This window comes from Dreissena polymorpha, chromosome 5 (assembly GCF_020536995.1).
Source record: "Dreissena polymorpha isolate Duluth1 chromosome 5, UMN_Dpol_1.0, whole genome shotgun sequence".
NCBI classification, from domain to species: Eukaryota; Metazoa; Mollusca; class Bivalvia; order Myida; family Dreissenidae; genus Dreissena; species Dreissena polymorpha.
In genome coordinates, this window is record NC_068359.1 from 90622808 (window position 1) to 90644810 (window position 22003).

At 36.4% G+C, this 22003-nt stretch overlaps 2 protein-coding genes and 2 long non-coding RNA genes across 5 annotated transcripts in view; 2 read left to right on the forward strand and 2 right to left on the reverse strand.

Annotated features, from left to right (window-relative positions):
• LOC127881735 (uncharacterized) overlaps window positions 1-22003 on the forward strand; it is a 132843-nt gene that overhangs the window by 25247 nt on the left and 85593 nt on the right. The gene's annotated exons all lie outside the window — the stretch shown is intronic.
• Window positions 1-22003, reverse strand: part of LOC127881740 (uncharacterized) — a 128555-nt gene that overhangs the window by 24552 nt on the left and 82000 nt on the right. The gene's annotated exons all lie outside the window — the stretch shown is intronic.
• Window positions 1-22003, forward strand: part of LOC127881741 (uncharacterized) — a 127106-nt gene that overhangs the window by 17769 nt on the left and 87334 nt on the right. The window lies entirely within an intron of this gene.
• Window positions 1-22003, reverse strand: part of LOC127881729 (solute carrier family 2, facilitated glucose transporter member 3-like) — a 75465-nt gene that overhangs the window by 5160 nt on the left and 48302 nt on the right. Inside the window, exons 7-12 of one of the 2 annotated variants that reach the window (XR_008050227.1) lie at window positions 14303-14391; window positions 11944-12042; window positions 11400-11612; window positions 5276-5357; window positions 2036-2136; window positions 894-1021 (exon numbers count right to left, since the gene is read on the reverse strand). Coding sequence is in view for 1 of the 2 variants with exons in the window: in XM_052429812.1 (XP_052285772.1) it covers window positions 894-1021; window positions 5276-5357; window positions 11400-11612; window positions 11944-12042; window positions 14303-14391 (611 nt within the window). In the remaining variant the exon portion in view is untranslated. The remainder of the gene's footprint in view (window positions 1-893; window positions 1022-2035; window positions 2137-5275; window positions 5358-11399; window positions 11613-11943; window positions 12043-14302; window positions 14392-22003) is intronic. The other variant, XM_052429812.1, reaches the window with a different exon arrangement.

Below are 22003 nucleotides of genomic sequence, written 5' to 3' on the forward strand. Positions count from 1 at the left end.
ATGAAGAACTTTAAAAGTTATCGCAGGATCCAGAAAAAAACACCATTTTCAGCAGTATTTCTAGTCTATTTGTTGCCATAGCAACCAGAATTTTTGATGTAGGAACAAAATGAAATGACGCGCATAATGTCCATATTGCCATCTATCCATTTTTAAAGTTTCATGAAAAAATATTACGAACTTTAAAAGTTATAGCAGGATCCAGAAAAGTGTGACAGACTGACGGACACACAGAGCGAAAACCATAAGTCCCCTCCGGTGAAACCGGTAGGGGACAACAAACACAGCTTCCTTGACATTTATCCTATCCACCGATCTGTATAAAAGGTATCTTAGTTTGAAGTTTCATCAAAGTAATTACATTCATGTTTGTAGCTTCTAGAGGTTTAACAAGAGTTTGTTTTTATTTGACCCAGTTTTCTAGTCTTTTACCTAAAGTGGACCAGTTATGAGCTAGCCCAAGATGACATCAGGGCAAATATTCTGACCAAATTTGCTGAAGATTGTACAATACATATGGCCTATAGAGTGTTCACAAGGTAAATGTTCACGATACACACTCAGCTCATGCTTTGACAAAAGGGGATCACTAAAGATAACAAGACCCTTAATTTTGACAAGTTCATCATAAAGTTACAATACTTGAATGTAGGGATTAAATGATTACGTTTAAACAAAAATCCTCAAGACATTTTTTATGAACAAGCTTACAGAAAAACTTTCACTGAGCCAGGATTGCAACTCAGACACTGGCTTTAGAAGAATATCTTGCTTATTCTATCAAAGCTCAAGCAGAAATTAGCTAACACTTTAAGTCTTAATTGCATCTTCCTACTTAAAATATTATTGAAACGTCAATGGAATTTCCAATGATTACACAATAAACAGCTTACTTGAAGGATGGGGAATACAAATCCGACGGTAGCATTAGCAGCCCAGTTGACTACGACCCCAACACTGACAGCGGCTGACCTGGAACCCTGGGCAAACAGCTCTGCTGTGAAGAACCAGGGGATGGCACCTGCAGAAATAAAACACACAATATACATTTTGTGGATTGAAACACAGGTTGAAACATGCAACAAACACTAACATTCAACAATGGATTGAAACATGCAATAATATAAGAAACACTCAACATTCAACCACATCTTGGAACCAGCAGATACAAAACAAAAATTCAATATTCAACCATAAGTTGGAACATTCAACAACCATTCAAATCTCAAAATTCAACCACTAGTTAGAAACTGCAACAACCTAACAAATACTTAACTTTCAAAGACAGGTTGTAACCTGCAGCAATCAAACAAACACTAAATTTTAAACCACAAGTTGGAACCTGCAGCAACCAAATCAGCATGAAATTCTGTACTTTAAAAAAACACAGCTATCTTGTCCACATGTTAATTTTTTAATTGCTGATATTTATTTTTTGGAATTTCCGATTTGTTTTTACAACTTGTCTGCTCACTTGGGAGTAACTTACAGCAGGTGGGAGCTGTTTATCAAATGCAAATTACCTCATCCATTGTTACGAGAGGATTAGTTGGACTTAATGACCGTTGGCTTGTGCTTGAAGCAACAAAGCAAATTTCCAATTCGTCTTATTCAATCACAATCGAGCTCAAACTGATCAATGTCTTTTAATTCTGTTTTATTGTCTTTTGTCCATCACATGTTGGCTGTATCCCTGAACAAGAACTGTGTTTGTGAAACACAATGCCCACTACTGCACTTTGAAGCCATACAGCATCTATTTCAGACAGAACAATGCCCATAGCTTCATTAATCAAAGCGCTGAAGGCACTGTAGGTATTCGCTGTTGTAAAATGTCGTCCTTGATTAGCTTGTGCGCATTGCACAGGCTAATCAGTATGCACAGGCTAATCTTATTTGACATGCATTAAGCCCCGTTTTCCCTGAAAGCAGCCAATATGTACAGATTTCAATGATAAACACTAGATTGGCCGATCTCGTTTTACAAGCTGTTAAACAATATTAGTCATATAAACACTATGTAGTGTAGTATTACCAGGCAAAGGTGGTGGTTGTCTCTCCTAGCATACGCTCTATATAGCATTTGTCGTCTGCTACAACAGGCATTGGTTGTCTCCCATGCCGTACCTAAGGCTTCTAAGCACATACTGATTTGCAAAATATGGTCTGTAACATTAGTGTGAGCTAATGCTCACACTAAAAATCAAGGAACAAGAACACAACTCAAACTTGATCTCTTAGTCATGTTGGTATACTCACACACCAAAAATCAAGCCCACTTCTGCAACTTTTAAAAACATTTTTTTCAGAAGAATTTCAACTAGTGCATAAAACACAGATTTTTATGTTGCTAATGGCAATGTGAAAAACATCGGAATTACTTCATATAGTAAGTCTGTGTTCTTGGAGAAAAATTTGATGTGTAATGATTTCATATACCCGGTTGTGATGCATGCAACGTGAAATGTTGGCACCGATTTCAGGCGCATTCAATAATGTATTCTTAAATCTTAAGACATTGGCTGAAACTGCAAGACAAACTGTCTTTTATGCACTAAACATATTTAGCAAACATATTTCAATAACTTGAGGTATTTGCAAAATTTGTAAATCCCTTTGAACCCCATTGATAATGCACCCTGAGCAAGCGTTGAGGAAAAATATCAAAGGCCCATAACTTAATCAACAAGAAACCATTGGAGACGGGTGATGCTCCCCAAAGTTGGAAAATTTCAAAGGGCCATAAGTCTGTGAAAAGTCATCCGACGAGAACAGGCTGATAATATGCACATGTCCTCTTGGTAGTGAAGCTTCCCATAAAGTTTCTTTGAATTCCGTCATTAGTTGCTGAGAAATAGCCCGGACAAGAATTGCACTATATGTACAGTTAATGGAAAATTTCAAAGGGCCATAACTCTATTAAAAATCATTGGACCAGAACCGGCTGATAATATGCACATCTCCTCTTAGTAGTGAAGCTTCCCATAAAGTTTCATTGAATTCTGGTCATTAGTTGCTGAGAAATAGCCCGGACAAGAATAGCACTATATGTACAGTTAATGGATAATTTCAAAGGGCCATAACTTTGTGAAAAATCATCCGACCAGAACCGACTAATAATATGCACATCTCCTCTTTGTAGTGAAGCTTCCCATAAAGTTTAATTGAATTCCGGTCATTAATTGCTGAGAAATAGCCCGGACAAAAATTGTGCACGGACGGACGGACACACGGACAGACAGACGAAGCGGCGACTATATGCTCCCCCCAAAAATTTTTGGGGGAGCATAAAAATAATTGTACCAGAACGAAGCTCATACTTAATCTATTAGTGTTGCAGGTGGTTTACAAAGTTAAATTCAGGTCAATAACTGCAAGCGCTTGGAAAAAAGTCCAGAAACCGTAATTCATGCAAACATTTCAAAGTCCAAGGCCTGTAAGTTTGACAAAAATAAATGGACATGATCAAAACTGATCTGTAAGTCATGCAGGAAGACTCACACACAAACAAAAGATGTGTTTGTCAGAAACACAATGCCCCCTATTGCGCCGCTTTGAAGCCATATATTTGACCTTTTACCTTGAAGGATGACCTTGACCTTTCACCACTCAAAATGTGCAGCTCCATGAGATACACATGCATGCCAAATATCAAGTTGCTATCTTCAATAATGCAAAAGTTATTGCAAAACTTTAACCAAGGTTAAAGTTTTGGAACACACACAATGAATGAATGAATGACAGACAGACAGGCCAAAAACAAAATGCCCCCGATCTTTCGATCCGGGGGCATAAAAGCAAGTAAATATCTGCAAGCATTAACTCTGGAAATTTTATGTTGAATGGACAGACAGACAGATGGACGAACAGACAACATATGCTATAAGCCATCGTGCAGTGTGTATAAAACACAATAGGTAATACAGTTGTACAGAATTAGTGGTTATCATAACAATTCTACACAAAGTAAACGCTATTGATACTGCTTGGTTATCGTAACAATTCTACACAAAGTAAACGCTATTGATACTGCTTGGTTATCATAACAATTCTACACAAAGTAAACGCTATTGATACTGCTTGGTTATCATAACAATTCTACACAAAGTAAACGCTATTGATACTGCTTGGTTATCGTAACAATTCTACACAAAGTAAACGCTATTGATACTGCTTGGTTATCGTAACAATTCTACACAAAGTAAACGCTATTGATACTGCTTGGTTATCGTAACAATTCTACACAAAGTAAACGCTATTGATACTGCTTGGTTATCGTAACAATTCTACACAAAGTAAACGCTATTGATACTGCTTGGTTATCGTAACAATTCTACATAAAGTAAACGCTATTGATACTGCTTGGTTATCGTAACAATTCTACACAAAGTAAACGCTATTGATACTGCTTGGTTATCGTAACAATTCTACACAAAGTAAACGCTATTGATACTGCTTGGTTATCGTAACAATTCTACACAAAGTAAACGCTATTGATACTGCTTGGTTATCATAACAATTCTACACAAAGTAAACGCTATTGATACTGCTTGGTTATCGTAACAATTCTACACAAAGTAAACGCTATTGATACTGCTTGGTTATCGTAACAATTCTACACAAAGTAAACGCTATTGATACTGCTTGGTTATCGTAACAATTCTACACAAAGTAAACGCTATTGATACTGCTTGGTTATCGTAACAATTCTACACAAAGTAAACGCTATTGATACTGCTTGGTTATCGTAACAATTCTACACAAAGTAAACGCTATTGATACTGCTTGGTTATCGTAACAATTCTACACAAAGTAAACGCTATTGATACTGCTTGGTTATCGTAACAATTCTACACAAAGTAAACGCTATTGATACTGCTTGGTTATCGTAACAATTCTACACAAAGTAAACGCTATTGATACTGCTTGGTTATCGTAACAATTCTACACAAAGTAAACGCTATTGATACTGCTTTAATGCATGAGCCTTTTAAATGGAGTGCCAAGTGTCAGTTTATGACACAATATAATGTTCCCATTTTCTAAATATGGATTTATCTAGATTGTGAAACAGACACATGATGTATGTGTGCATTATTTATGTCTTCCATACCTGTGGTAATCCTGTCTTTTTTTGCAGATTAGCCATAATTATTAATTAAAACTTAAATTCGTCAATTGGTCTACTTAGGAAATATACAAAAATTAATGTGTGGCAAATGATAATGGTTTCACAGAATTTGAGCATAAAGCATTTGATCAACTGGTCACTTACCTGGCCCTGTGGCGAAGAAGATGATGTAGCCTATCACAGCCATCACACATATAATGCCAAGCCAATTGTGATCATCATAAGTCTAGAAATATAACACAGACAATTTATGGTCTAATATTTCAAATTGAAGGCATGTTGAAGGCAACATTTTATTTTGAAACTCGGACGATACATATGCATATATATTAATATAATTTCTAGGCAAAATTTTATTTTCAAACTCGGCTAAGTATCAATAGAACAAATGTATTGGACCAAGTTGTTTTTTAATTCTACCTTATGACATAAGTTTTTACCTCAAATAACCCAGTTCTAAACTCAGATCTGATATCATTAGATGAAATGGATAGACCAAGATCATGAAGATTGGACCAAAAGTGTGACAAAATCTCAAATGTAATTAAGGCTTCAATATAGCCATATAAGGAAAAGTGCCTTACTCCTGGTAGCCATACTTTTCAACTAGCAGGAAACATGTTAATACACAGTTGAGAAATCATTAGAACAAATGTTCTGACCAATGTTCAGGAAGATTGGAAAAATAATGTTACTTCTAGAGCCTAAAAAAGCTTTTTTCAATTTTACCTACTTACCTAGTTTTTCACATCACTTGACCCAGTTTTGAACTCAAACATATTTCATTTGGACACATGTTCTGACCAAGTTTCATGAAGATTGGAAATAAATATAGCCAATAAAGCATTAACAAGGTTTTACTAAAGCTATTTTCCAATGAACCAGACTTTTTGAGAACCATTTTCAAACTCAGATGATGAAACATTAGAGAAAATGGTCTGGCCATGAAGATTTGACTATAAATGTGACTTCTACAGTGTTAACAAGCTTTTTTTATTTGACCTTTTGACCTAGATTTTGACTTAACGTAGCCAAATTAAAAACTCAGCCAAGATATAATTGGGGCAAATTATCAGACCAAGTTTCATGAAGATCGAACAATAAATGCGACCTCTAAACTGTATTCAAGGCAAATGTTGACGAGAGAAGATTCACAACAGACACGAAGGCCATCAAAAAAGTTAAACAAGAGCTAATTATGCTCAGAAGAGTTAAGAATTAAACAAGAGGGCCATGGTGGCCCTGTATCGCTCCACTGTTTTTTTATGCGAAAAAAGCGTGCAATGCGCATGGGTTGAAATGTATTCAAGCATGTGACTTTCTCAAATCTACGCATGTTCTACAAGATTAATGAAAGTTCCTTCATTCAATCATGAATCTTTTTCCAAAATTCCAAAAAGTGTTTGTAGGTTTCTGTTACTTATATAGTTCATGACATATGCAAAATACCTAAAGACCTAGATCACCTGAACTTTACTTCATTCTTGAGGCATTAGTGAGTGTAGCAGGATTGTTAACGTGGTGAAGAAATTGTTTATTGTACAAAGAAGATACATTTGATGTATTTGCCTGAGGAAACATAAAGTTACGAGTTTTTCAGGTTCATGAGGTGCCGAAAGGCAGTAGGAATGATAACTTTGTAGAGGTTGTTTGTTAAACAAAGTAAATGTTTATGAGACAAAAAATTGAATTATAATTCATCAAGATGTTGCGATCATGGCAACACTACTTGCATATGGCGTGAGGTTTAAAGAGATATCATGACAAACAATTAGCTTGACCTAACTTTCCTTTACTTTTTCCATCTGACATTGGTTACCTGTCATGTTTGTTTTTGAAAAATACTAGGATTGCCATATATTGAAATAAGGTATCTGACCTATTCTCTGAGGTTTCCAGACGTTTCCCCCCCCCACCCCCCCAAGACGTTTCTTACCCAAGACGTTTCCCCCCCAAGACGTTTCCCCCCCATTTAAGTTTTAGTGCAGACGTTCCCCCCCCCCCCCCCCCCAATAAATTTATAATTGTTTGGTTGAAGTATAATCTTTGTTTATTATCAAAATTATTATTTTGTTTATGAAGTCTTTAATTAACTTTAAATATCTATGAAGCAGCATGTATGTGTTTTTTTGGTTTTATAATATCTTTTTGGAGGGTTTAACTGTGTAAGGATTGCATGTAAATCATTAGTAAGTGCATGTTGGTGTACTAGTGGTATAAATGGAATATTCTCAAAATCTTACTGAGTATCTTATACATGTTGCTCATTTGGGAACACAAATGCAACCAAGAATAATGTATAATCAAGACCCGTTTTGAATACACAATTAACACCTTATTTCAGTTTGAGTAAACCTGGGCAGGGTTGTGCAATTGTAGTTGTTTGCTGTTTTTAATCCAATTAAATATGGTCAATTGGTGAATTGAAAAATGGTAAAATCAAATTTAAATTAATTTTAAAAACTGCTTTCCTTGTAACAGTTAAATATGATAAATAAATAAACTTTGTAACTGTGAACAATTTTTTTTCATGCATTCATGTTTATTATCAAATTATTTTATGTAACTGATATTTTATTTTTTACTAATAACTAATTTAGACTAATTAAAACAGAATTGAACTTTGCTTGCACATTATTTCATTATTAATAATATAATTAGCAAATGTAATAAAAACTTATTGATATTTAAATAATTTAACTCAATGATATTAATAATATTTAAAAGCAAAAAAAACACAAATAAACTTTTTTATTAAATGAATTTGTGGAATTTAAGGAAAAATTAATAACTTTATGAATTAAACAAGAAACCGTCGGAGACGGGTGGTGCTCCCCACAGGTTTATTTTTGTCACAATATTGCACTATATATTCAGATAAAAGGAAATGTCTTGAGGGGCATAACTTTGGACAAAATAATACGATGGATGGTATAGCAACTTAAAAATTTCAAAGGGCCATAACTCTCTAAATAAATCATCTAATCAGAACCCACTAATAACATGCGCATCTCCTCAAGGTAGTTAAGCTTCCCATAAAGCTTCATTGAAGTCCAGTCAGTAGTTGGGGAGAAATAGCCCAGACAAGAATTGCACTATATGTACAGTTTATAGAAAATTTCAAAGGGCCATAACTCTGTGAAAAATCATCCGACCATAAACGGCTGATAATATGCACATCTCCTGTTGGTAGTGAAGCTTCCCATAAAGTTTTATTGAATTCCCGTGATAAGTTGCTGAGAAATAGCTCGGACAAGAATCGCACTATATGTACAATGGACAATTTCAAAGGGCCATAACTCTGTGAAAAATCATCCGACCATAACCGGCTGATAATATGCACATCTCCTGTTGGTAGTGAAGCTTCCCATAAAGTTTCATTGAATTCCCGTAATAAGTTGCTGAGAAATAGCTCGGACAAGAATTGCACTATATGTACAATGGACAATTTCAAAGGGCCATAACTCTGTGAAAAATCATCCGACCAGAACTGGCTGATAATATGCACATCTCCTCTTGGTAGTGAAGCTTCCCATAAAGTTTCATTGAATTCCGGTCATTAGTTGCTGAGAAATAGCCCGGACAAAATTGCACTATATGTACAGTTAATGGAAAATTTCAAAGGGCCATAACTCTGTGAAAAATCATCCGACTAGAACTGGCTGATAATATGCACATCTCCTCTTGGTAGTGAAGCTTCCCATTAAGACACATAAAATGCACTGAATTTTAATAAAAATCGATAAAGTTATTTTTTTCACATATCCTGGCATTATAACAAATAACTACTTCTAATATACATCTCTAGTGAGGAAACGTCTGGGGAGAAAACGTCTTGGGGGGAAACGTCTGCCACCCTTCTCTGATCGGTTGCTTGTAATAGACTTAGCGGCAGTCATGTTATAAACAAGGGGATTGTTCAAGGCATTGGTAGAATATACTTTTAATAGATACATCTTTTTTAAGTTGGATTCTCCTTACTTTTTTGCTACTGAATATTAAAATCACTTAATTACAATGTAACAATTTGTTGTTAACTTTATCTTGAACAAATATTTTTTGCAATCTGTTTATAAATCATAAAATGATGTCATTCAAATTTTTTTTTTGATAAATAGGGCCTATAATAAAACAAGAATTTTGAGAATGTTAACATAAAAGAATAATACTAACCATTTGGTGAAAACAAACAAAACAATACAATTTTTTTTATAGAACGTTATATACAAACAAGGTTAATGGACTAAATATAAACAAACACACTTGAGTGTTCTTCTTGTGTTAATGATGTATTAAACTGAGTAAAATTAATATTTATAATTTGTTTACCTTTCAATATCTTGCATTTCACATCTTTAGTTCAATGCTATTTCAATTAACTGAACAGCGTGACAAACATAATAAAGCAGAATATGCATATCAATCTGATTATACACAGATCCACTATCATATAAATCAAATCATGTTTGTCTATTTCCATGTTCGAAAGATCCTCTTCTAAATTGTTTTACTTCGCGAGTAGACTGAACTCCCAATTTGCAAACAGAAACACTGGTTTCCGTGACACAAATTCACTGTGCACATTTCTAAACAAAATATGTGTTTCTTGTATCTAAAGCGTAGTCTTTTTCGTTGACAAACACATTTCATTATTCCTATCAAACTATATGATGTCAGTCGTTAATTCGATTGATATTTGTCATTTCAATAATCCTAATTTTCGCTTCACAACGGCGCCATTTGTATACGAAATACCAAACACATTTTATGAAACCGATTTTAATTGGAAGATTGGGAAACGACAGCCAATTATATCGCTCGTTTTAAAAATGCTTAGGCAGAATCTACCAGTGTAAAATGCGGAGAGATTTCGCGGGCCGCGGATATATTAAGCATATGTTCATTTTTGTGACCCCCGGGGCAGGGTTAAATTTGACCCCAGGGGCATACTTTGAACAAACTTGGTAGAGAACTATTAGATGTCACTACATACCAAATTTGGTAGCCCTAGGCCCTACGGTTATGAACAGAAAGATTTTTAAAGTTTGCACAAAATAGGCTTTATATAAGCATATGTTCAATTTTGTGACCCCATGGGCAGGGTCAAATTTGACCCCAGGGGCATAATTTGAAGAAATTTGGTAGAGGACTATTAGATGTCTCTACATACCCATTTTGATAACCCTAAACCCAATGGTTATGGACGAAAAGATTTTGAAAGTTTTCACAAAATAGGCCTTATATAAGCAAATTTTCAATTTTGTGACCCCCGGGGCGGGGTCAAATTTGACCCCAGGGGCATAATTTGAACAAATTTGAAAGAGGTTCACCCGAGGAACATTCCTGAGAAATTTCATCAGAATTGGACCAGTACTTTAGGAGAAGAAGATGTCTAAAGAAAAAGTTAACGCACGGACGCACGCACGCACGCCGGACACAGGACTATGACATAAGCCCCGCTGGCCTCTGGCCAGTGAAGCTAAAAAAGGACAATAACTTTAAAACAAGAGGGTTCGTGTGCACTGCACATTCCCTTAATAAGATCTACCCACCAAGTTTCAATTTGATACCTTAAAATGAATTTTTAGATATGCTTAGCACAAAAATAAGAAAAAGAAATACCTACCAATGAAGTTTCAAGTTGACACTTTTCATGATATGTTCAAAACAAAATTTAAGCTTAAAAATTAACTCAAGGCAATAACACAATAGGGTGGCAGGACTTGTTCTTTAATTGCACACCCTATCAATGAAATCTACATATCAATTAAGTTTATAATTGTCAAGATATGCCCCGGACAAATGCATGAACAAAATTAACAAAGTGCAATAACTCTAAATATTTGTGTAAGAGTTATGTTTCTGTTGCACTGTCATAAGATCAACCTACAAATGAAGATTCGTAAATAGCTTTAGAGACATCCACCAACAGAGAGACAACCTCAGTTATTGTAATGGCAAAAAATGTGAATTCAAGAGTGTTTACAGGCGCTTTTTTCTGAATAGACCCAGTGAGCAGTTTTATACTCCATGACAGAGTTTTAAACTAGGCAAAGGCATCATTGGAACAAATGTGTTGGCCACGTTTAAATGAGATTTAATGTGGCCTATAGAGTGTTCACAAGGTAAATGATGGTTCTTATCAGACAACGCACAAGGGACAAATGATGATCACAAAAGCTTACAATAATTTCTCAGGTGAGCTTAACATATGACTTGTTTCAAACAAATTAAGTTATTGTTATATGATAACTTTTAAGTAACAGACCTGATATATCTGTCCTGAGGTAAGTATTAGGCTGAAGATGAACATTCCGCCCAGGCCCGTCAGATGCAGGGTGCGCCGCCCCAGCCTGTCCATGAGCAGGGCGGACACCAGGGTCATGGAGGAGTTCACTGCCCCTGTTGCCAGTGTGGCCATCTCGGCACTAGACTCACGGAGACCAGCACCCATAAATATACTCGTGGAGTAATATATCACCTGCAACAAACAGAATGGCTGTAAGAATTGTGAGACATTCAGTCAGGGTTTATGTTCACTTGATTCTAATGATGTCATGTACAACAAATGTTAGTTTGTAATGTAAGGCTTGGGAAGAGCCCAGCAATCCCATTGTCGGGTAATTAGTTATATACATAAGTCAATGAAAGTGAAAACCAACATACAAGTAAGGTTTAAATGTTTGCGTCTATTTGGCTTAAGCTACAATTGTAAACAATGTTTAATGTCAGAGTAAGCATTATCAGTGCACAATATCAATGGACATGATCCAACAATTTATTTGGCAAGTATGAATAAACAGAAAACTTACAGCATTAATTCCTGACCACTGTTGAGACAGATGCATGATTATGCAGATAACCATTGGTTTACGAAGCTCTGGGTCCCGAAATAAATCGCATACATAAAACTGAAACAAGTAAATGTTAACTCTTGTTGCAAGATAATACACAAAATAACACATCTAATAATATCGAGGTCATTGTTAAATAACAACTGATTGAATTTTATAGATGATAAAATCACAAGTTGTAATGAAATTTTTATGTGTTCATGATGCTTAAAAAATATATTCCGAAATTTATTTAAATCCGTTCTGATTTGAAAGTAAATTTAAAGTCAACATATTTTATTATGTAAATCAATGCATTCAAACAACCATAATTCTGAAAAAATCTGTTACAGCCAAACTTTCTCCCATAACCACCACCTACAAATTGAGATTTTTCAACTGTGAAATTTAAAAGCATAAGGCATTCAATCATATGCAATTACATATTTGCAATCCATGTCTGAATGCCTTATGCTTCCAACTTAGCAGGGGCTTTTAAACATTGAATGCAGCTGATTCATCGCTTTGTTTACCTTTACAAATATAATTATAATTAAAGGGTAACATTTTCCCATGTTCATGACCCTAGAAATCAAATTGTCCATGCATTCTACCTTGAGAGTTTTTGCTATCACCCATCAACAATACCTGTTTATGACTCTAGATAACTTATTGTCTGTGAGCTATAATTAGAGAGGCTTTTCTATCACCAATCAAAATTATCTTTTTATGACTCTAGATGACTGATTGTATATAAGTTCCTATAATGGAGTACCCACTATCATGCATCAACACTACCTGTCCTGCAATTACTCATCAACACTACCTGTCCTGCAATCACTCATCAACACTACCTGTCCTGCAATCACTCTTCAACACTACCTGTCCTGCAATCACTCAACAACACTACATGTCTTGCAATCACCCATCAACACTACCTGTCCTAAAATCACCCATCAACACTACCTGTCCTGCAATCACCCATCAACACTACCTGTCCTACAATCACCCATCAACACCACCTGTCCTGCAATTACTCATCAACACTACCTGTCCTGCAATCACTCATCAACACTACCTGTCCTGCAATCAATCATTAACACTACCTGTCCTAGAATCACCCATCAACACTACCTGTCCTACAATCACCCATTAACACTACCTGTTCTGCAATTTCTCATCAACACTACCTGTCCTGCAATCACTCATCAACACTACCTGTCCTGCAATCACTCATCAAGACTACCTGCCCTACAATCACCCATCAACACTACCTGTCCTGCAATCACTCATCAATACTACCTGTCCTGCAATCACCCATCAACACTACATGTCCTGCAATAACTCATCAACACTACCTGTCCTGCAATCACTCATCAACACTACCTGTCATACAATCACCCATCAACACTACCTGTCCTGCAATCACTCACCAACACTACCTGTCCTGAAATCACTCAACAACACTTCCTGTCCTGCAATCACTCATCAACACTACCTGTCCTGCAATCACCCATCAACACTACCTGTCCTACAATCACTCATCAACACTACCTGTCCTACAATCACTCATCAACACTACCTGTCCTGCAATCACCCACCAACACTACCTGTCCTACAATCACTCATCAACACTACCTGTCCTGCAATCACTCATCAACACTACCTGTCCTGCAATCACCCATCAACACTACCTGTCCTACAATCACTCATCAACACTACCTGTCCTGCAATCACTCATCAACATTACCTGTCCTTCAATAACCCATCAACACTACCTGTCTTGCAATCACCCATCAACACTACCTGTCCTACAATCACTCATCAACACTACCTGTCCTGCAATCACCCATCAACACTACCTGTCCTACAATCACTCATCAACACTACCTGTCCTGCAATCACTCATCAACATTACCTGTCCTGCAATCACCCATCAACACTACCTGTCCTGCAATTACCCATCAACACTACCTGTTCTGCAATCACTCATCAACACTACCTGTCCTGCAATCACCCATCAACACTACCTGTTCTGCAATCACCCATCAACACTACCTGTCTTGCAATCACCAATCAACACCACTTGTTCTGCAATCACTTATCAACACTACCTGTCTTGCAATCACCCATCAACACTACCTGTCTTGCAATCACACATCAACACTACCTGTCCTTCAATCACCCATCAACACTACCTGTTCTGCAATCACCCATCAACACTACCTGTCTTGCAATCACTCATCAACATTACCTGTCCTACAATCACCCATCAACGCTACCTGTCCTACAATCACTCATCATCACTACCTGTCCTGCAATCACCCATCAACACTACCTGTTTTTCGCGCCTCTGAGCGTCCCTCTCTGCAATCATCTCTTGCATCTCCTTGTGTACATTGGTGGTTCCCCGTAGCCAAACCAGAGCTGAAAACAACATATTCAACTGGAATATTAAGCAATCAATTCTTAGTTGTATGAACATGATCCAATATAATAAAACATGTTCATGTCACAGGATAAGACAGACCACTTAAATGCTTGTCAGGGGGCAGTACATGAATAACTGAACAAGAGTGCCAAAATAGTTGTGTGCTTGTCAGGGGGCAGTACACGAATCATGGAACAAGAGTTCCATAATAGTTGTATGCTTGTCAGGGGCAGAACATGAATCACTGAACAAGAGTGCCATGATAGTTGTATGCTTGTCAGGGGGCAGTAAATGAATCACTGAACAAGAGTGACACAATATTTGTATGCTTGTCAGGGGGCAGTACATGAATCACTGAACAAGAGTGACACAATAGTTGTATGCTGGTCTGGAGGCAGCACATGAATCACTGAACAAGAGTGTCATGATAGTTGTATGCTTGCCAGGGGGCAGTACATGAATCACTGAACAAGAGTGACACAATAGGTGTATGCTTGTCAGGGGGGCAGTACATTAATCACTTAACAAGAGTGTCACAAGAGTTGTATGCGTGTCAGGGGGCAATACATGAATCACTTAACAAGAGCGCCACAATAGGTGAATGCTTGTCAGGGGGCAGTACATGAATCACTGAACAATAGAGCTGTAACGATTCGGTTCGATGCATCGAAAAACCGGTTCAATCCCGATTGATCCGCACTTGTAATTTGTAATACGTCTTGTGATTTGTCAATAGCCAATATGGAATCCAATGAATGAATGAATAACATGCTGAGCATTACATCAGCCGGTAAAATGGTTTCTTCAACCACGCTAATAGACGCACCGCCAAAATGAAAATCAAAAGTATTGGAACATTTCGGGTTTCGCGAAGATTCTGATGCAAAGGCAACCTTCTAAACGTGTTTTGTTCACGTAAGTTATGCTAAATCTGGAAGCATTACAAAGTTGAGGCAACATTTAAAGAGAAAACACTCGGTTGATATTTCAGATGTGAAATCTTCATCTCCTACAACAAGCTCTTTTAACACGTTAACAACAAAATCAGAGAATAACTCAACAGGAAGTTTTGTTCAATACATTTTTTGTTCATAAAACAATGTTGGGTTTAAAATTCTCATTTCAAAAATTAAACACTTAAAATGTGCAACATAATAAGTGAATAACATAAACAAACCATATTAATTTATTCCCTGGACAAACCAAACATGAAATAGTTTGCTTAATAAGCAGCAAATAGCTTAATTTGTATCGAATCGAAAATAATCGAATCGGACCATTTGGTATCGAAATCGAATCAAATCGATTGATGGGTGAATCGTTACAGCTCTACTGAGTGCCAAAATACATGTAGTTGTATGCTTGTAAGGGGGCAGCACATGAATCACTGAACAAGAGTGCCATGATAGTTGTATGCTTGTCAGGGGGCAGTACATGAACAAGAGTGACACAATAGGTGTATGCTTGTCAGGGGGCAGTACATGAATCACTGAACAAGAATGCCACGATAGTTGTTTGCTTGTCTGAGGGCAGCACATGAATCACTGAACAAGAGTGCCGTGATAGTTGTATGCTTGTCAGGGGGCAGTACATGAATCACTGAACAAGAGTGACACAATAGGTGTATGCTTGTCAGGGGGGCAGTACATGAATCACTTAACAGGAGTGTCACAAGAGTTGTATGCGTGTCAGGGGGCAGTACATGAATCACTTGACAAGAGCGCCACAATAGGTGTGCGCTTGTCAGGGGGCAGTACATGAATCACTGAACAAAAGTGCAACAATAGTTGTATGCTTGTCAGGGGGCAGCACATGAATCACTGAACAAGAGTGCCACCATAGTTGTATGCTTGTCAGGGGGCAGCACATGAATCACTTAACAAGAGTGTCACAATATTTGCATGCTTGTCAGGGGGCAGTACATGAATCACTGAAGAAGAATGCCACGATAGTTGTATGCTTGTCAGGGGGCAGTTCATAAATCACTGAACAATAGTTCCACAATAGTTGTATGCTTGTCAGGGGACAGTACATGCAACACTTAACAAGAGTGCCACAATAGGTGTATGCTTGTCAGGGGGCGGTACATGAATCACTGAACAAGAGTGCCACAATAGTTGTATGCTTGTCAGGGGGAAGTACAGGAATCACTGAACAAGAGTGCCACAATAGTTGCATGCTTGTCAGGGGGCAGCACATGAATCACTGAACAAGAGTGCCACACTAGTTGTTTGCTTGTCTGGGGGCAGCACATGAATCACTGATCAAGAGTGCTATGATAGTTGTATGCTTGCCAGGGGGCAGTACATGAATCACTGAACAAGAGTGCCATGATAGTTGTATGCTTGTCAGGGGGCAGTACATGAATCACTGAACAAGAGTGCCACATTAGGTGTATGCTTGTCAGGGGGGCAGTACAATAATCACTTAACAAGAGTGTCACAAGAGTTGTATGCGTGTCAGGGGGCAGCACATGAATCACTTAACAAGAGCGCCACAAAAGTTGTATGCTTGTCAGGGGGGCAGTACATGAATCACTGAACATGAGTGTCACAATAGTTGTATGCTTGTCAGGGGGCAGTACATGAATCACTGAACAAGGGCATCACAATAGTTGTATGCTTGTCAGGGGGCAGTACATGAATCACTGAACAAGGGCATCACAATAGTTGTATGCTTGTCAGGGGGGCAGTACATGAATCACTTAAGGTATTAGCATTCTAATGGGACATGTTGATTTTCTCTGCTTTCTTCGCATATTTCTAAGTGTTGTGGTATTCTGCATCTATAATTAAAGTTTAAATACAATTCACTGTACAATAATTTTATTTATACATTTTAAGTTTTCAACCCCCATTTTTTTTCCTTTTTTTCTTAACCATGTATTTACAAGTTTCACTCTCATTAATCATTAATCAAAATATTGAACAAACAACACTTTTTTACTTTAAGTTTTTAACAAAAAGGTCAAATAAAAATAATAATTTTGTTATCAATTATTTGTCTAATTTTTGAAAACTTGAATCGTCAAAAATTTGTTCCCCACCTAATCTACAGATTTGTTAAGTCATCTTTGTTAGTAGAAGATATAAGTTTAATATCTTCTGCTAAAATGCCCAGGGTCGTACGCAGGAATATTTGACTGGGGGGCCCAACTGCGGAGGGTGCCTAATTTTATTTTTGTTTGAATTACCGGTAGGTACTTTTCAGGTGAATTTTAATGCTAAAAAAAATATTATTTTGTGATATTTTGTTTTTTGTGTGTGATAAATTTATGGAAAATAACAAGTAAATCAGCACCATTCTGAAGTCTAAAGCTTTATAGGTGTGAAATATGATGTTTGATATAGATGGAAAGCAAACTAAAAAAAGTCAAAAACGTTTTTTAAGAAATGTTTCATTAAGTATGACTGACATTTAACTGTATTAGTTTTTCTCTTTGAATTCAAACCTCCTCTAGTTATGGGCCTTGGATTTGTTTTTCCTAAAAAATAACAGTTTTCCTGATGTTGTTTTATATGAAACTCTATAAGATATTGACTAATTTTTATGCACCGGGTATGATGGCATATAGCAGTCAATCTGTCTGTCCATTCAGCATTTCATTTTCCAGACTTTTTTCAAACACTTTAAGATATTGATCCGGTATTTGGTGTGTGAGTCTATCTACATGACATACAAATTAAGTATGAGTTTCATTCTGGTCAATAGATTTTTGGCAAAGTTATGGGCCTTGGACTTAGACAAAGACAATTACCGGTTTAAATTAATGATGATTATCCAAATCACCTCCCTAATTGCTTTCTTTTTTTTCACAAATTATTAACATCAGCTATTTTCAGACCTGGCAAATCAATAGACGTGTTACATCAATTATCAACCATTGATAGATGAAGCATTCAGGATCACAAGGAGTAATTGACTTATCGGGGATATGTGAACAAAGTGATAAGAAAAAATTGTCATGGGGCTTATCTCCGCTGGAGAGTAAATTTGCGCCCTTGTTTATCAGGGACAATAAAACACATCTGCTCTTTTGAGGGAAAGTGTACTGTGAGCCCTTTCATAAGTGAAAAATTTGTAGTAGGCCCATTAAAAAAATCCTCACTCAACAGCCAGCTTGGGGGGCCTGGGCCCATGGCTTGGGTACGGGGCTGCATGCCATTCAAAACATTGCAGGCAAAGATAAATAAGTTATTCAGAAAATTTTAACATATGCAAACACAGTTGAATCATTCACAGACATTTTCTTTACTTTTGTCCACTTAAAAAAATAAATATTGTGTACCTGTTGGATTGAAACTTAATTTAAATAAGCTTGTAAAAATGTTGCTATAATGCAAATTTGTACAACTGTGATAAATGATTGCCCAATGCCATGTTTCATGGGAAAACACCATTTAATGGGTTCAGCTCCCTACACAAGATTAGAAATAAACACAGAAGTACAATGATTTAAGAATAGACACTGGAAGACCTGCTGCTTGATTGATAGTCAGGTGCATATTAATAGGTTTGGCTACTTTACTTTTAAATTTTAGTTACTTTTTTATTCTATTTATTTCATAATTTCATGTTAACACATTTGTTCATTTTAGCTCTAATATGATGGCTTGTCTAAGTATGGAAAAACACTTAATATATGCAGCATGTGAGTAAGTATTCATCAACAGTCTTCTGCAGTGTCATCATGAATTCACAGCCCTAGTAGGTATGTACACATGCACATGTTAATGACAGTGTAATCCTAGCCCGACCATGCTGCCTGGCAGCGGACTGCCAGCCTCCAAGGCTCTTCTCTGCATTCAGCTGTGCTCCTTCACAGGAACAGACTTATCAACTCTGCCAGCCCCCTACCCAGCCCACATGGCTTATCAGGCACTGTCATAGACCAGGGGGCAGTGTCAACAGAAAGGTGTCACACTTAAATACTGATGGATTACTGCATAAAAGGAAACTGGACAAAACAAACAAAAAATATCCTATAAATAAACAAGACTATTGCCAAGCAATGAAAGTCCCCTACCGGCTCCACCATTGTCAGAAATTCCACCATTGTCAGAATATTTTTTTTATTTGTTGCCATAGCAACCAGAATTTTTGACATACAAACAAAATGAAATGACGTGCATAATGTTCATATAGCCATCTATCCATGTTTCAAGTTTCATGAAAAAATATTAAGAACTTTTAAAGTAATCGCAGGATCCAGAAAAAAACACCATTTTCAGCAGTATTTCTAGTCTATTTGTTGCCATAGCAACCAGAATTTTAGACATCGGAACAAAATGAAATGACGTGCACAATGTCAATATTGCCATCTATCCATATTTCAAGTTTCATGAAAAAATATTACGAACTTTTAAAGTTATCACAGGATCCAGAAAACCACCATTTTCAGCAGTATTTCTAGTCTATTTGTTGCCATAGCAACCATAATTTTTGACGTATGAACAAAATGAAATGACGTGCATAATGTCCATAATTGCCATCTATCCATGCTTCAAGTTTCATGAAAAAATATTAAAAACTATTAAAGTTATCGCAGGATCCAGAAAAAAAACACAATTTTCAGCAGTATTTCTAGTCTATTTGTTGCCATAGCAACAAGAATTTTTGACGTAGGAACAAAATGAAATGACGTGCATAATGTCCATATTGCCATCTATCCATATTTCAAGTTTCATGAAAAAATATTACGAACTTTTAAAGTTATCACAGGATCCAGAAAACCACCATTTTCAGCAGTATTTCTAGTCTATTTGTTGCCATAGCAACCAGAATTTTAGACATCGGAACAAAATGAAATGACGTGCACAATGTCAATATTGCCATCTATCCATATTTCAAGTTTCATGAAAAAATATTACGAACTTTTAAAGTTATCACAGGATCCAGAAAACCACCATTTTCAGCAGTATTTCTAGTCTATTTGTTGCCATAGCAACCATAATTTTTGACGTATGAACAAAATGAAATGACGTGCATAATGTCCATAATTGCCATCTATCCATGCTTCAAGTTTCATGAAAAAATATTAAGAACTATTAAAATTATCGCAGGATCCAGAAAAAAAACTCAATTTTCAGCAGTATTTCTAGTCTATTTGTTGCCATAGCAACAAGAATTTTTGACGTAGGAACAAAATGAAATGACGTGCATAATGTCCATATTGCCATCTATCCATTTTTCAAGTTTCATGAAAAAATATTAAGAACTTAGTAAGTTATCGCAGGATCCAGAAAAGTGTGACGGACGGACGGACGGATAAAAAAAACGTAAGTCCCCTCCGGTGAAACCGGTAGGGGACTAATAACAAGACCTGTGTTTGTGAAACAAAACGACCCCTACTGCGCTGTGAACCAGCACAGCAGCTATTTTAGAAAAAAATTCTAAATCTAAGACAAATAACTTTGCCAAAAATCAATAAGCTGAATATCTGAAAACCATAGAAATCCTCCAGATTTTGTTTTTGGTCAGGAACTCTTTATATAATTGCTTAAGCAAGACGCCTCAAATTTAGCGCATAAAAAATATTTAAAAAACCATCTGTTTCGATCAGTTTATCCTTCTTTTTGATAGTTTCATAAATTCCTATAACTTCGACCACACACTTATTTGGAAATTATGACACATATCTGATAAATATTGTGTTATTTCTTTGTATTTAAAAAATTCTATCACATTATTTATTTTTTGGTAAATAAAATGCTAATATTACATATAGTTTGGAAAAAAGCCTTTGGTAAAGATTTAGCTAAATTTGCTACACATGTAAAATAAAATGACATGAAATCAGTACATTGGTCTTTATTAGTCTTAAACAATATTAATTTATTACAGAACATAAAATGTTTTCCAAGGGAAATGATGACACAACAGATTGATTGGAAGATAGTTACTAATCACTGGGTAGCTTGGGTGCCATCCTAGCATTGTCATGTTAATAAGGAAGTACCTGCTATGTCAATTACTTTGCCTTTATTTTGTTGTAAAGACATGAATTGTTTAATTAAATGTCTTACTCTTCTTGAATATGTTTTCATTCAGTTAAAAAAAAGTCAATGAACTCTGAATAGTGGCTGAAAATACTGGAAAATAGAATTTGTGCATTTTATCCAGTAATCTCATAGTACCAGTTTTTAGTTAGAAAACCAATGGCAATATTTCAAAGTTCGTAACCCCTTGTTCCAAAAAAATCATAAAAACAAGGGCTGTTTGTAAAACACGCATGCCCCAAAATGGGCTGTCCGTTGTGGTGGCAGCAATTGTGTAAATATGTTAGATACAATTGTACTGCTTTTGGTCACTGTGACCTTGACCTAGTGACCTGAAAATCAATATGTGTCATCTGCCAGTCATGATCAATGTACCTATGAAGTTTCATGATCCTAGGCCTAGGCGTTCTTGAGTTATCATCCGGAAACCATTTGGTGGACGGACGGACCGACCAACAGACCGACCGACGGACCGACATGTGTAAAACAGTATACCACCTCTTCTTCGAAGGGGGGCATAAATATAATATGCGGTGTAATTCATTAAAGCAAACAGAAAATACTTTCTGAAACCCTTAATAGTATTTCTGCAATCATTTGTCATCAATAA